The 13,507-nt window shown below is 42.9% G+C and overlaps 1 protein-coding gene across 1 annotated transcript in view; it reads right to left on the reverse strand.

Moving 5' to 3' along the window:
- The window catches only part of LOC122789775 (probable global transcription activator SNF2L1), a 2,109,210-nt gene that overhangs the window by 1,173,928 nt on the left and 921,775 nt on the right, over nt 1-13,507 (reverse strand). The window contains exon 11 of the mRNA XM_044057215.1: nt 1,896-2,005. Within this exon, the coding sequence (XP_043913150.1) occupies nt 1,896-2,005 (110 nt within the window). The remainder of the gene's footprint in view (nt 1-1,895; nt 2,006-13,507) is intronic.

Consider the following 13,507-nt stretch of genomic DNA (forward strand, 5'->3'; position numbering starts at 1 on the left):
TGTCCATTAAGTTGCTAAATGTAAATTTGGGATTATTTAAATATGGCTTTGATGTGCATCAGAACTGAAAACGGTCTTAGGACTAGTCCACCTATCAGCTTAATAAATTAAATAAACAAACACAGAAATTTACAGACAAATCTTTAATGGCAGGTTCCTGAAGGATTGATCCTAAGGTATTCATCCTTTTTATTCACATACTGGTTTTACTTATTCTGGGGAAAATGCAGAGGAGCAAAAGGACAATTAGTAGCAGACATTGTAAGGCTGAGAGTGCTCCTGAAGCAGAGGCAATGCTAATAGGCGCTAAGTGACAGACGTCTCACTGCCCCTGTCTGTCTCAAATACAAGGACCTCAGACTGTTCAGAATCCTCTTTCTAGGGGGAAAACTGGGGGAGGGAAACATTTCCTTTCTCTCAGCTCCAGCAAGAGGTGACCCAGAGGTAATATAATGACAGAAAAGCAGAAAAGCACAGGGTGTTTGGTGATGGCCAAAAACTTCTCACAGGAACACAAAATGAACATGGCAATGAATCACAACAGCCTCAATGGATCACCAAAGCTTACAGAACAACACATTAAAGGTGGCAATGCATCAAGAAAGATCTGTGCAGGGCCTACTCCCTGTAGTCATACCATGCACCTCAAGTATGATGCCTCATACAAAAGACAAGTCCTTCAGACACAGAACAGCTCAGGAACATCCAACATCTGGACCATTCATATGGGCAGAGTAAGAACTTATGTGACTCTCCTCAATTCTTGCTGGCAAGTCTCTGGGGGGAGAACAATGGAGAAAATATGTAATCCCAACTTTAACTTCTCAATCTTCAATGGGAGACTGTAGGGCTCAGTTCATGTGAGATGACTTGCTGCTGTCATGTTCCAAATGCTTTAACATGGAACAGTCAGTGCTGACACCCCAGGAAACATCCCACTAGACGAATGTTGACTGTGCACTTCTCATTGTCCTCTAACCACTGGCTTGCAGAAGGTATGACACTGACTCCATCACCTCACAGCAAGTGAAGCATACAAGACTGCTTAGTGAGTGGACTCTGAAGCTGGGGGTTAATCAACATGTGGCAGCTACGATCCTTACCGTCTTTAACTGAGCCAGCAATGACCTTGATATGCATAAATGGCCCTCCTACTGGTCCCTACACTGGCAATCTTTTACAGACACCACCTTCCTCATGGTGATGTAAGCTCTGAATTTACCTATCGCTTACCAGATAAGTATAAGGACTAGCACTTAACAGGAATGCTTCACACTGTTTCTTTCCTAGGCAGCAGAGAAGGTGCAGTTGCAGTTCATGGCCTGTGCTATGTCGAGAACAGAACAATTCAAAGATTTACGGAATTCAGGCATCAAACACAGGTATATTCCAAGGATCCAGTTCCATCTGAAAGCATCCGAAAAGAACCAAAGGGGCTGAGTGAGCCCTCACAGTCCAGTACATAACATCACAACATCTGTGAACTTGAGAGGTTTGTGTATGGTCAAGCAGAAGAACAGAAGAGATTCAGAAATGAGCCATACTGGAGTTACTGAGAAATGACTACCCCATCAGCTACCCACTGCACAAAGACTTTAAAGTCAGACCAAAGCATCACTTCTTTTATCTAAAGAAGTCTTGCTTCATAGTGGTAGCCCTCTTTATTTGTGAGTTATTAAGTTACTTTATTAGCACAACAATAATGCAGATAAAATTTTATTAATTATCTGAAAAGTTAATTTTTATTATGCCAAAACGACTCTGAAGCAGATATATGATGACACTTGCATCAGTATCTCAGTTAGAATGCAATGGCTACCACTGTTAATTTAAAAGTGAACTCAGCTGCATTTAGTTTTCCAGCAAACAAAATGAGTGAACAGATACAAACTTACCATTCCCTCTGCATTTTACTGAGTCCCAAGTAAATTTTCACTTCCTTTTTAGGAGGCAAACTCTTCTCAACATCTGCCTTTATACGCCGCAGCAAGAATGGCTTTAGAACCTGATAAATTCGGAAAAGAAAAGAAAAGGCATGAAGCATCTTTCATTCAACACAGATTGCTTAATTTAATGGCAGCAAAAATACAGAAAACTTCAGATATTGTGTGATGCACTACAAATCATGAAATTAGGCTAATACCTCTGTAATGTGACTAGCTACTCTCTTTTTAGCTTCTATGGATGACAGAATTGATGCAAGACAAAATACGGTAGTGTAAGTAAACTTACCATAATAGTAGATGTTTGAATGATCACTGTTGTTGTAGCCTAGACATAGGAGTTGTATCTTTTTAAGGATATAACAGCAGGCTGGCCTCTAATCCTTAAGGACACCCTTCTCATGCCCAAATCATTAATCAGCTTGAGCAGAATTGAAGAGAAAGAGCAGTTTGGGTGCCAAGCCAGCTTTCACGCCAACTGAAATAAGAAGGCTAGAGCCCAGGAAGGGTCAGTGCTAGGAAAATAAACCTAAAGGTACTCACCCTGGCAACAAAAACATATAAAAAATAGGGAGTGGGGGAAGGGAGCACCTAATGTAGTACTGACCATTCGAACATCTACTGTTATGGTAAGTTTATTTACACAACTGTAATATGCTGCAGTAGCTTTAGCTATATGGGTAGATTACCATAGCTTAAACCAACGGGGAGGAGTCTTAGCAAAGCCTGTCCTAGACCTGGAGAAGGAATCTAGTTGGTAGTGCTTTGTAAAGGTATGTACAGAGGACCAAGTTGCTGCTTTTTACTTCTAGAGTTCAACTCTTCACAAAAAGCCACACACTAAACCATGTAAGCAGAATGTCCCTTTACCCTGTATGGAATATTTTTGTTCTGGTGAAAATAACAGATGGTAACAGCATTATACAACTATTTGGAAAAAGTCTGCTTTGACACAGGTTGTTCCTTCCTCTTACCTTCACAAGATGAGCAACTGATTAAAAGTTATGAAATATATTGTTCTCTCAAGCTAGTACCTGAATTGTCTATGGCCGTCTAAGTTATCAATTATCATTTCTCCCTTATTTTTGGGTTCTGGAAAGAAAACAGACATAAGGATAGACTGGCTTAAGGTAAACTCAAATACCACTTTAAGCATAAAGGAAGGATTAGTAATCAAAGAAATCCCTTCTCTGTGGTATGTGAGATAGCGATCATCCACCATAAGAACTTTGCAACACTGATGCTCTCCCTTCAGAAGTCAGAGCAATCAGCAAATCTATTTTCCATGTTAGGAGCCTCAAGTCCACCAGATAAGCTTGTTCAAATTGATCAAGTATTAGTTTCTCTAACACAAAATTAAGATCTCAAGGAGGAGCCACTGGCTTTCTGAGATGCTACTTATGCAGCACTGCTTTTAAAACATTTTCACGTGAGACTGCATTGAAAGAAGGGGATCCATGGGCAGACATGCTGAAATGGACAGCAAATGAATCTTGACAGAGGGCTATCACATGTCACAGCATAGTCACTCACACAAACATTATAAAACCACAGACATTAGCCCTGAATAGGTGCTAGTTCTTTTGCTGGCACCAACCATAAAATCTTTTACATTTGCTAATATAGGATTTTTCTAGAAGCAGGCATTCCTGCCTCCGTCAATACCTGCTGCACATCCACAGAAAACAGGTGCCTAAAATGTCTTAAGACCCTATCACCCATACAGTCAACTGCAGTTATCTGGGGTTGGAATGTATCAAACATCCCTATTATTGTGTGAGTAAATCCAGTCTGTGGGGATGCTTGTGGTAACTGCATCTGGCCAATTCAAAAAGAAGGAAAACCATTGTTGCCTGGGCCAGAAAAGAGTCACCACAATAATCTTTGGAGAGTGCTTTGGAATATTTAGAAGTACCCTAGATATTAGTGGAAAGGGTGGAAAAGCATAAAGGAACATTCCCTGTCCAAGGAAAAGAAAAAAAAAAATCTGTCCTCCAGGCCTTCTTGTATGGAGTTCTGGAATAGAATATTGCCAGTTGACCATTTAGACAGGATGCAAAATGCTCTACTTGAGGAATTCTCCACAGATGGGTCAAATCTTGGAAGACCCAGTTTCCATTTGTGAGGGTCTGCCTTGGTCCTGCTTAATTTGTCTGCCACACAATTTTTCACTGATGGAATGAAAGATGCCTGTAGAGTACAACTGTACTATAAAGGTATATCCCATGTTTAGTCTGTACGGGAGCAGCCGCGGTGGTGCAGCGGTAGCGTTGTTGCCTCACAGCAAGAGGTTTTCCCGTTCGATTCTTGGCTGGAGTGCGGGGAGTGCCTTCTGTGTGGAGTCTGCATGTCCTCCCCACAGTTGGATGGGCGTTCGAAAGATATGCGTAAATGGGCGTGCCTTCGTGGAAGGTTGAACGTCGAGCTGGCACCTCAATGTTCGTAAAAATCTACTGCCAATCATTAGCTGACCGGAGTTCCGCTGTGGCGACCCCTAACCGGGAAAAGCCGAAAGACAACAACAAGTCTGTACGGGGATAAAAATCTGGTTCCCACTTGCTTGGTTATATACCATATCACTGTGGTATTGTCTGTAAACACTTAAAGAGGTCTTGGGGACCACAGCTGATTCAGAGAGTTTAAAACCATTTTAACAGCTAATATCTATTTTTATGTTTATATATTTTGGTCTGTCTTTCTTGTCCCAAAGACCCTGCACTTTTATACTCATTGACACTGCTCCCCAAGCAATGTCTGTGGTGTCTATGGGAAGAATGGGAGACCTGGAATCTGAGAAATCTGATGTCGCCACCAAATGATTTCCTTTTCACAAATCTTAGAACTGGTATTTGAAAGAACAATGAATGCTGATGCTGGGACCAAAGAGATTTCAGAGACCACTGTATCTTTCTCATATGGAGTCTAGCAAGAGGTACCTTGAAAATCATGGAAATCATGAGACTCAGAGTCCTGAGGTATTCCCTCCCTGTGACAGAAGTCTAAGTGGAAAACCCCTGAAACAGATCTTAAAAGTGACCATTTTGTTCTGTGGAAGAAAAGCTCTTTGTACTGAAATGTCTAGCTGGCACCTCAGAAACAAAATCCTGTTAGACAGAGTCAAAAAAGGACTTTTGAATGTTCTCCTGGAGCCCCAGCCTGTATAGGGGATCTCTTACCCAGGAGAAAGATTCCTGAAACTTTGTAAAGGACTCTCAAATTGAATTAGTCGTCTGAATACAGAAAACATGTGGATATCCTGTAACCTGCAGTGGACTATGCAGGAGCTGGGCATTTTGACAAAACTGTTGGAGCAATTGATAGCCTATAGGGTAACACAGAGAACTGATAATTGATCCAGACACACAAAATCTTAAAAAATGCTTGAAATTTGGGTGAATAGGAAATTGATGATATGCATCATTTAAATCAAAGATTACTAGAAAACTCAAATGAGAAAGAAGGGGACACAGGTTAACAAGTGAAAACATACTGAACTCTGGCATTATCACAAACTGATTCGGGGAAGAAAGATCCAGAACTGGTCTCCAAGAGTTTTCTTTCTTTGGCACTAAGAACATTCTTAAATAAAATCTTTTCTCTAACTAAGGAGGAAGAACAACTTATGGTGTGAGACAAGAGGAAAGAGGTATGATGGATGGGGTGAAATGCCCTGGAAAGGAGGAACTTCCTCCCACTCACATCAGTATCCTAGATGAATCACACTCAGCACCCATCTGCCTGAAACAATATGTTGCCAAATGGAAAATGGAGACTTTCTGAAGGGATAAGGGACTGCCAGGGTGGGTGGAGGGACATGGTCCCTTATACAGTCATTCTTTCTTATCTCACTTGGGGATTCCTGATTTTTTTTGGGACCTCCCTGCCACTGCTTTATAAACTTCTGCTAACCGGCACTCTGATGAGACGGTTTATTTTGTTTCTTGCCAAAATTAGATGAGGGAGCAAAGAATCTCTTTGTGAAATTATAGAAGAGGGGCTGAAAAATCTGAGAGCTTCCCTGAATCAGTATGCCTATCTCATCATGTTTTGATTACCTCTGTAGCAGGAGGTTCAAAAACTAAATCTCTATCCAAGGAATAATTCAAATTTGCATTTTTGACACCTTCTGTAAAGTTATGAGGATGCAGCCAAGCAAATATCTTTAAACAGCACCACAGGCAGCAGCCCTGGAAGTAGTATATACATAGTCATAAACACATTTCAAACAATAACTACACAATGCAGATTTTTTTCACAAGAGGAAAACAAAATGAAGCCAAAAAATTCCTTATATTTTCACAATTAGTCAAGTTAAACTTTAACATATGAACCTGACAGGTGCATACACTTTTCCCCCTAACTTATCAAAAGCTTCACCATCCTTATCAGAAACAGAAAGATAAGAATTAACAAAATGTTTGGGAGCAGATGGATTTAATGAAAAAAAAGTTATGTTCTTACCATAACATTCCATCTGTGTTGTCGATCTTCATTCATTCTTGACTGGTGGTTTCGGTTCCGAACCCTCAAAACCGACTCAGCTGTTATACAAAGCTCGGGCCAACCAAAAACTCTCAAGCTAAGGCTCTACCCATACTGCCCCTCTTCCCATTACCTCAGATTGAGTTTGCCAACCATTAAGAAAATATGGAAGCTCTGTCTGAGCAACAACCCTAAAAAATGTCAGGACTAGTTCCAAACCTCCAGGAGTCTGTAGGAGAGGGTAGGAGGGGGGAGTGTCAAGAATGAATGAAGATCGACAACAAAGATGAAATGTTATGGTAAGAACATAACTTCCTGGGCGGCCCTAAAGGAAGGATATTCCTGAGCACCATAGAGCCAAAGGATGATCTTCCCCTGGAGACCATGTCTAATTTGTACTGAGTGATAAAGGTATGAGGGGTAGCCCAAGGAGCAGCTGTGAATATGTCTTCCATAGATGCTTGGGAATGAAATACTGCTGTAGTGGAAACAAATCTTGTTGAATGAGCTCTAACTTTTGTTGGTAGTTTGAGTCTGTTCTGATTGTATATAAAGGTAATGCAGTCCCTTAACCATTTTGATAAGGTGACCTTTGAAACTGGTTTTCCCAATCTGGTGCCTGAAAAAGATAGAAAAAGTTGGTCTGATTTTCTAGAGGCTTTTGTTCTGTCTATGTAGAAACGTAACTGCCTGTGGACATCCAACATATGTAGCCAATACTCTCCTTTGTTTGAAACATTTGGATAGAAAACTGTTAAGTCTATAGTCTGATACCACTTTAGGAAGGCGGGAGGGATTGGTTCTGAGTGATATTCTCTCTCTGTGGAAGATGATGTAGGGATGATTCATGCACAAAGCCTGTAACTCTGAAATTCTCCTAGCAGATGTGATGGCTACTAGGAAGAGGGTCTACCAAGATAAAAACTTATGGACACAAGTGGCTGCTGGCTCAAAGGGCTGCCAAACTAGGCATTGCAAGACTAAGGTCAAACCCAAAGGCGCTATTGGATCTTTGAAAGGTGACTTCAAATGTTGAGTGCCTTTAAGAAAAATTTTGCAAAAATGGTGGGACATTAATGAGTGATCGTCAAAACTGTTATGAAAATTCCAGATGTCAGCTAAATGAACTCTAATGGTAGAATTTGAGGCTCCCAACTGAAATAAGGTGGCTAAGTATTCCAGGACCTTATCTACTGGAGCCGAGGAAGGATCAAAGCCGCTTATATACAACCAAATATAGAATGTTTTCCATTTGTCATGGTAAATTTTTCTGGTGGATGGTTTATGAGAAGCCAGAAGTATCTTTTGCATTGGAGAGGACAAATTGTTCTGCCTGGCAATTACAGGAAGTGGAGAAACCATGTAGTCATCTTGAGATGCTGTAGGTTGGGATGCACCAAGCCCTGAGGGTGAGATAATAGGTCCGGAGTTGGATCCAGAGTCCACGGGCAGCGAAACAGATGAGGCCAGAGAAAGGGAAACCAGACTTAAAGGGGACAGTAAGGTGCAATGAGAATCACTTTGCTTCTCAGCCGTTGGGCTTTCCTTAGAAAATGGGGAATTAGAGGAATTGGTGGAAGGCATACAGAAATCCTGAGGGCCAATAAAGAAGTGCATCTCCCAGGGAGTCCCCGCGAGGGGGAGTACGGGAAAGTAGCTGCTGCATTTGTGGTTTATGGGAGAGGCGACCAGGTTGCAGCAAGGCTGGCCCCATCGACTAAGCATTTTCATCACTATGTTGGGATTGATATACCAGTCATGAGGTAGGGCATTACGCCTGCTTAGTTTGTCTGCAATCAAAATGGAGTTCCACGGAATATGCATTGCTATTAGAAAGCAGTTGGAGGTGATTGCCCACTGCCAAACTCTTAGAGCTTCCCAGCAGAGTGGGTAGGATCTGCTTCCCTCCTGTTTGTTGATGTACCAGATTATTGACATGTTGTCTGACTGGCTACCAATTGTCCCAAATGGAAGGGCAGACTGGAATGCTTGCAACGCTAAAAGCACTGCCCTCAGTTCTAGGACACTGATGTGCAGACTTGCCTCCTGTGGGGACCAAGCGCCTTGGATAGTCTTTCCCTGAAAATGCCCACCACCCTATCAGGGAAGCGTTTGTTGTCACTACGGCCTTGGGCTGAAGGGTGAGAAGGGATGACTCCATAAATCCTCTTCTGGCTTCATCCACCAAGATAAATCTTTCTTGCAGTGATTTGCTATTAAGATTGGATGAGACATGGACTGAGTTAGAAGTAACCACTGTGATGATAGCAGCCACTGAAGCAGCCTCATGTGGTACCTCATTAGAGGGACTAACTTTATAGTTGCTGACATGGAATGGAGAAGTTGTAGTACCAGATGAGCAGGGACTTTGTCTTGACAGAGAATCACTTGAAGTTGCGATCTCAACTTTAACAACTTGTTTGAGGGAGGGAAGCCATGCAGGTTTTTGTAATTAATTTTGCTCCGATTAATTCTAGGTTCTGTGTGTGAAATAGTTATAATTTTTCTTTGTTGACTGAAATGCCTAAGACCTCAGCAAGGCATAGAACAGATTCTATGGCACAAAGCAGCAGATGCCTGGTGGGGGCAGTAAAGAGTCAGTCGTCTAGATATGGAAACATGTGGAATCCTTGTAGCCTTAAATGAGCTGCTACAACTGCCCATGCATTTGGTGAACACCCTTTGGGCTGTGGTGAGACCAAAGGGCAGTGCTTGAAACAGATAATGACTGGCTTCTAGCTGGAAGCGGAGTTATCTTCTGGAGCGCTTGTCTATCTTTATGTGGTAATACACATCCTGAAGATCTATACAGCACATCCAATCGCCCTTCTCTAGAAAGGGAAGGATAGACTGAACCATGACAATCTGGAATTTTGTCTGTTGTACAAATTTCTTCAATATGCTGAGATCCAGGATTGGTCTCCAGGCACCTGTCTTTTTTGGCACTAAAAAGAATCTTGAGTAGAATTTGGATCCTATTGGTCTGGTGGGACTGCTTGGATACCACTTTTGTGAAGCAGCTTTTGATTTTCTAGTGCTGCTATATCCCTCTAACTGGGTGGAACATCGGGGATTCACCTTTGGAGTTTGGGGAAAAGACTGAAGAGAATGTGCTAACCTCTGGTGTGAGCCAGGCTGAGTGGTGCAGACAGAAACTTCCCCAACTGCTTCCAGAGGTAAGCAATTGGGACGCCATTCAGAAGCACTGGTATAGTTCTCCAGAAGAGAAATCTCTGGAACCCTGGTTGCGTGGACCCCCTCTGCCACAGAAGGGGTGTCTTCCAGATGAGTTCCCCCCTCTGCCCCTGAGGGGGGGGGGATACTCGCTACATGTGTCCTGAAAAGGCCATTGGGTCTTGTTGAACCACATCTTTCCACTACTCTGATTCCTAGAGTAAGGTCGTTGCGGAGTGGAAAAATGCATGCCCACAACGGAAAGGGTCTTCCCACCCTTTTCACACCTGGCTAACGTGTCTCTAACTTTTGGGCCAAACAATAAAGTAGCATCAACAGGAGCACTGACAAAGGAAGACTTAAAGGGGTCCACAAAATTATATAAGCGCATCCAGGTGTGATGTCTAAAGGCAATGCCTGTACCCACTGCTCTAGACATCCCTTCGGCTGTATGAGCAATAAGCCGCATGGACGAATTTGAGATCAACGCCAGGGTGGCAAGATGAGAGGTAACCTTATCTCAAACCTCATCACACACTGCTCCTGCAAGGGTGTCTGAAAGCTCTGTTATCAGATCACTTTGGAGTCTATACAAGTGTGCCAAAAAGTTCAAGGATGGAATAGCGAAGGTCGATGAAGCAAAGACCTGCTTCCCAAATCTGTCCATTGTCCGCGACTCTCAGTTAGGAGAATGGACAGTTGAACTCTCTTTGGTGAGTTCCTTTTTGGTGGCCGCAGCCCCACCATGGCATCCACTGCTAGACGCTTAGACCTATGGGGATGATCCTCTGGGGCTGAAAGATTTTTGTCCGGTTTCCAGGCAATCGGTTCTGTGGTGTCAAAAGCCTTCTACTCCCGCTATACCATCAGTCGGATTAGTTTGTCAGCAGGTGGTGTCACCCAAGCAGTAGATGGCTGGGCACGAAAAGCTTGCAAGAAAACAGATTCCTCGGAGGATGGATTTGAGGGCTTCCAATCACCCCCCCTGTTTTAAAATTTCCAGGATGTCTCCAAATGAGACATCTTCAGGGGGTGACCATGGGGACCCTTCCCCTTCATCTTAATCTGTATCCTCAGTGACTGATTCTTTTGGAGAATCCAGGTGCTTCCTCTTGTACAATCCCTTACGGGGGGGCTCCTCAGGGGGAAGATCTGAAGAGAGGGGACCCTGCACTAGGGTATTTTGCTGCTCTTGTGCCCGCTGTCCCAATGTAGCAGAATGTGGCAGCTGCAAACCAGAGGGAACAAAAATATGGCACTCTGACAGGGATGGTACCAACTGGGAGCCTCTTGAGGCTAGAGCTCTCTCCATAGTCTGGAAGTCAGGCCTGCCCGTAGAGGGATGGGGGCCCAGAACCGAGAAAGACAACCTCAGAACCAGGGTCACACCATGCTCAGACGAGCCACCCCCCAGAGCAGGGACTGAGAGAGGACTTGAAACTGCCAAGGAACCAAGAGCCATAGATGGTGTCATACAAAAAATCTGAGAAGCTCCAGGGATCCCGGAACCAGCAGCCAAACCTTGATCCCTTGGGTGTAATGGTTCCGATGGAGCCGAAGACCACAGGTCTGGATGACCAGTACTAAGGTGAGATCCACCATCAGTACCAAACCAGTTGGTATGGGAAGCATCAAAGCAATGGGCTCCAAGACCTGGGGAGAGTTTGAAGGAGGAATATATATAGGAGTCCTGGGACAGTAAGCCTGAGCTCCATGAGAGAGGGAGGTCCAAGAAGGTGCAGGGAGGCCTCTGGCTGCCAAGAGGTGATCCACTAATCCAACTACATCCATTTCTGATAGACTCCTGGAGTAATGGATCGATATTTCCAAAGGAGATTTAAGTCTTTCCATGAAGGGACTCAGCTGTTGATCCAGGAAGGGATCTACTGAAGGAGAATATCTAGTCCTGGGGGTACTTACAATGTCAACCTCTGGCACCACAGTCTGTTGGATAGAGGGTGAGGATGAAACAGAAATAGAAGAAGTTACAATTATCGGTGCCAGGGAGGTTGTTGGCGCCAAAGACATGGTTAGTACCGAAGATGGTTGGGTACTTTCAATAGAAGACATCACCGTAGTAGAATTTGTTGGTTTTGGTGCCAGAGCAGAAATCAATGATATCTTAGGAACTTTAGCCTTCGGTTCCGAAGAAGGTGTCGGAACCTGAGATTTTTGAGTGTTGGAGTCATGTACCTTGGCTGAAGATGGTACCAAATGGCTCTGTTTTTTAGTGCCAGTTTTTGGAGATTTTTAAAGTCTCCGCCTCAGAAAGAGCTTTACCAAATGGACATTTTAATAATCCTTTAAGTATCAATTTGTTGCGTCTCTCTGCAAGAGTTCGAGCACTGAAACCCTTACAGTGTTCACAAGGAGGATGAATTTTATTCTGCCACAGTCTTTACATTGCTTAAACCCGGAGGTTCCTTTCTACTTCTCTGCCATACTGTCCAGTCAAAAGCACAGCATGCCCACACACGCACACACTCACTCATAAAGAAAAAGGTAGAAGTAAAGAGATAAATTTTTTTTTTTTTTTTTTAAATACCGTCTATGGTATATAATTACCCAGACGGGTAAAGAAGAAGAAGAAAGGCATGAAAAAGGATACTAACAATGGTATCAAATTGTTACCAATGGTAAAAGGGAAGGAGAAGCCTAATACCAACAATGGTAAGGAGAGATACCCTGAGGTAAATACGACTGAAGAAAGTTATCAATAGAAATTATTAAACAAAATGAGAGAAAGGTAGAATAATATGCAAACAGAAAAAGATTTTTGAGCACTTAGCTGAGAGAAAACAGCTGATGCGTCCGATTTTCTAAGCGGCAAACGAGATCTGAGGTAATGGGAATAGGGGCAGTATGGGTAGAGCCTTAGCTCAAGAGTTTTTGGCTGGAGCGAGCTTTGTATAATGGCTGAGCCGATTCCGAGGGTTTGGAACCAAACCCATCAGTCAAGAATGAATGAAGACTGACAAGATCAGATCTACAGTCACTGGATCAGGTCTGAGACTAGAGTATGAAAATCTGAAAGACTGAGGAACTTTACACAATCTGTCTGCTTTGTTAAGGACAAAAGGCTGACTGTTACGGAAATTACAGGCTGTGACAAAAACATCCTCCAGTGCTGACAACATTGGGTGGATGGGTAAAGGTTATGGACATTCCAGATGAAGCAAATCATAATGGGTATGCCGATTTTCTAAGCGGCAAACGAGAAACGACATGGTTAATCATCACCTACTTATGGACAAACTAAAAGCCCTATCACTTGACCCACAATCATTACTCTGGTTTAAATCCTATCTGGGAAACAGGCACCAAGCAGTGCTGTGGGACAATAATCTTTCTACACCCCTCTCTGTCAACATTGGAGTATCTCAAGGCTCTATTTTAGGCCCTCTTCTCTTTTCAGTTTTTATTAATGATCTAAATGCCAAAATTCCCCAAGCCACCTGCATCCTAGTGTCAGTTTTTGGAGATTTTTAAAGTCTCTGCCTCAGAAAGAGCTTTACCAAATGGACATTTTAATAATCCTTTAAGTATCAATTTGTTGCGTCTCTCTGCAAGAGTTCGAGCAGATGATTCTACTTTAATATGCTCAGCCAAGTCCCCAACCTCTCTCCAGATCCTCACCCAAACAGTATTTAATATTGTTGAAAATTGGTTCATGCAACATTGCCTCCTCCTGAACCCCAAAAAAACAAAATTACTGCTTTTTGCTCCTACCCAAAAGTCACCACAAATTCACTTCACAGTAACTTCCAGTAATGGAACTAGCATATCCCCTGATACGTCAACTGTCTCCTGGGTATTACTACTGACCACAACCTTAACTTTGATGATCACATTAACACTACCATAAAATCTGTCAACAGAAAACTTGGCTCTCTTTATAGAATCAAGCC

Source organism: Protopterus annectens, chromosome 15.part0 (assembly GCF_019279795.1).
Source record: "Protopterus annectens isolate FY-2018-M chromosome 15.part0, PAN1.0, whole genome shotgun sequence".
Taxonomy (NCBI): domain Eukaryota; kingdom Metazoa; phylum Chordata; order Ceratodontiformes; family Protopteridae; genus Protopterus; species Protopterus annectens.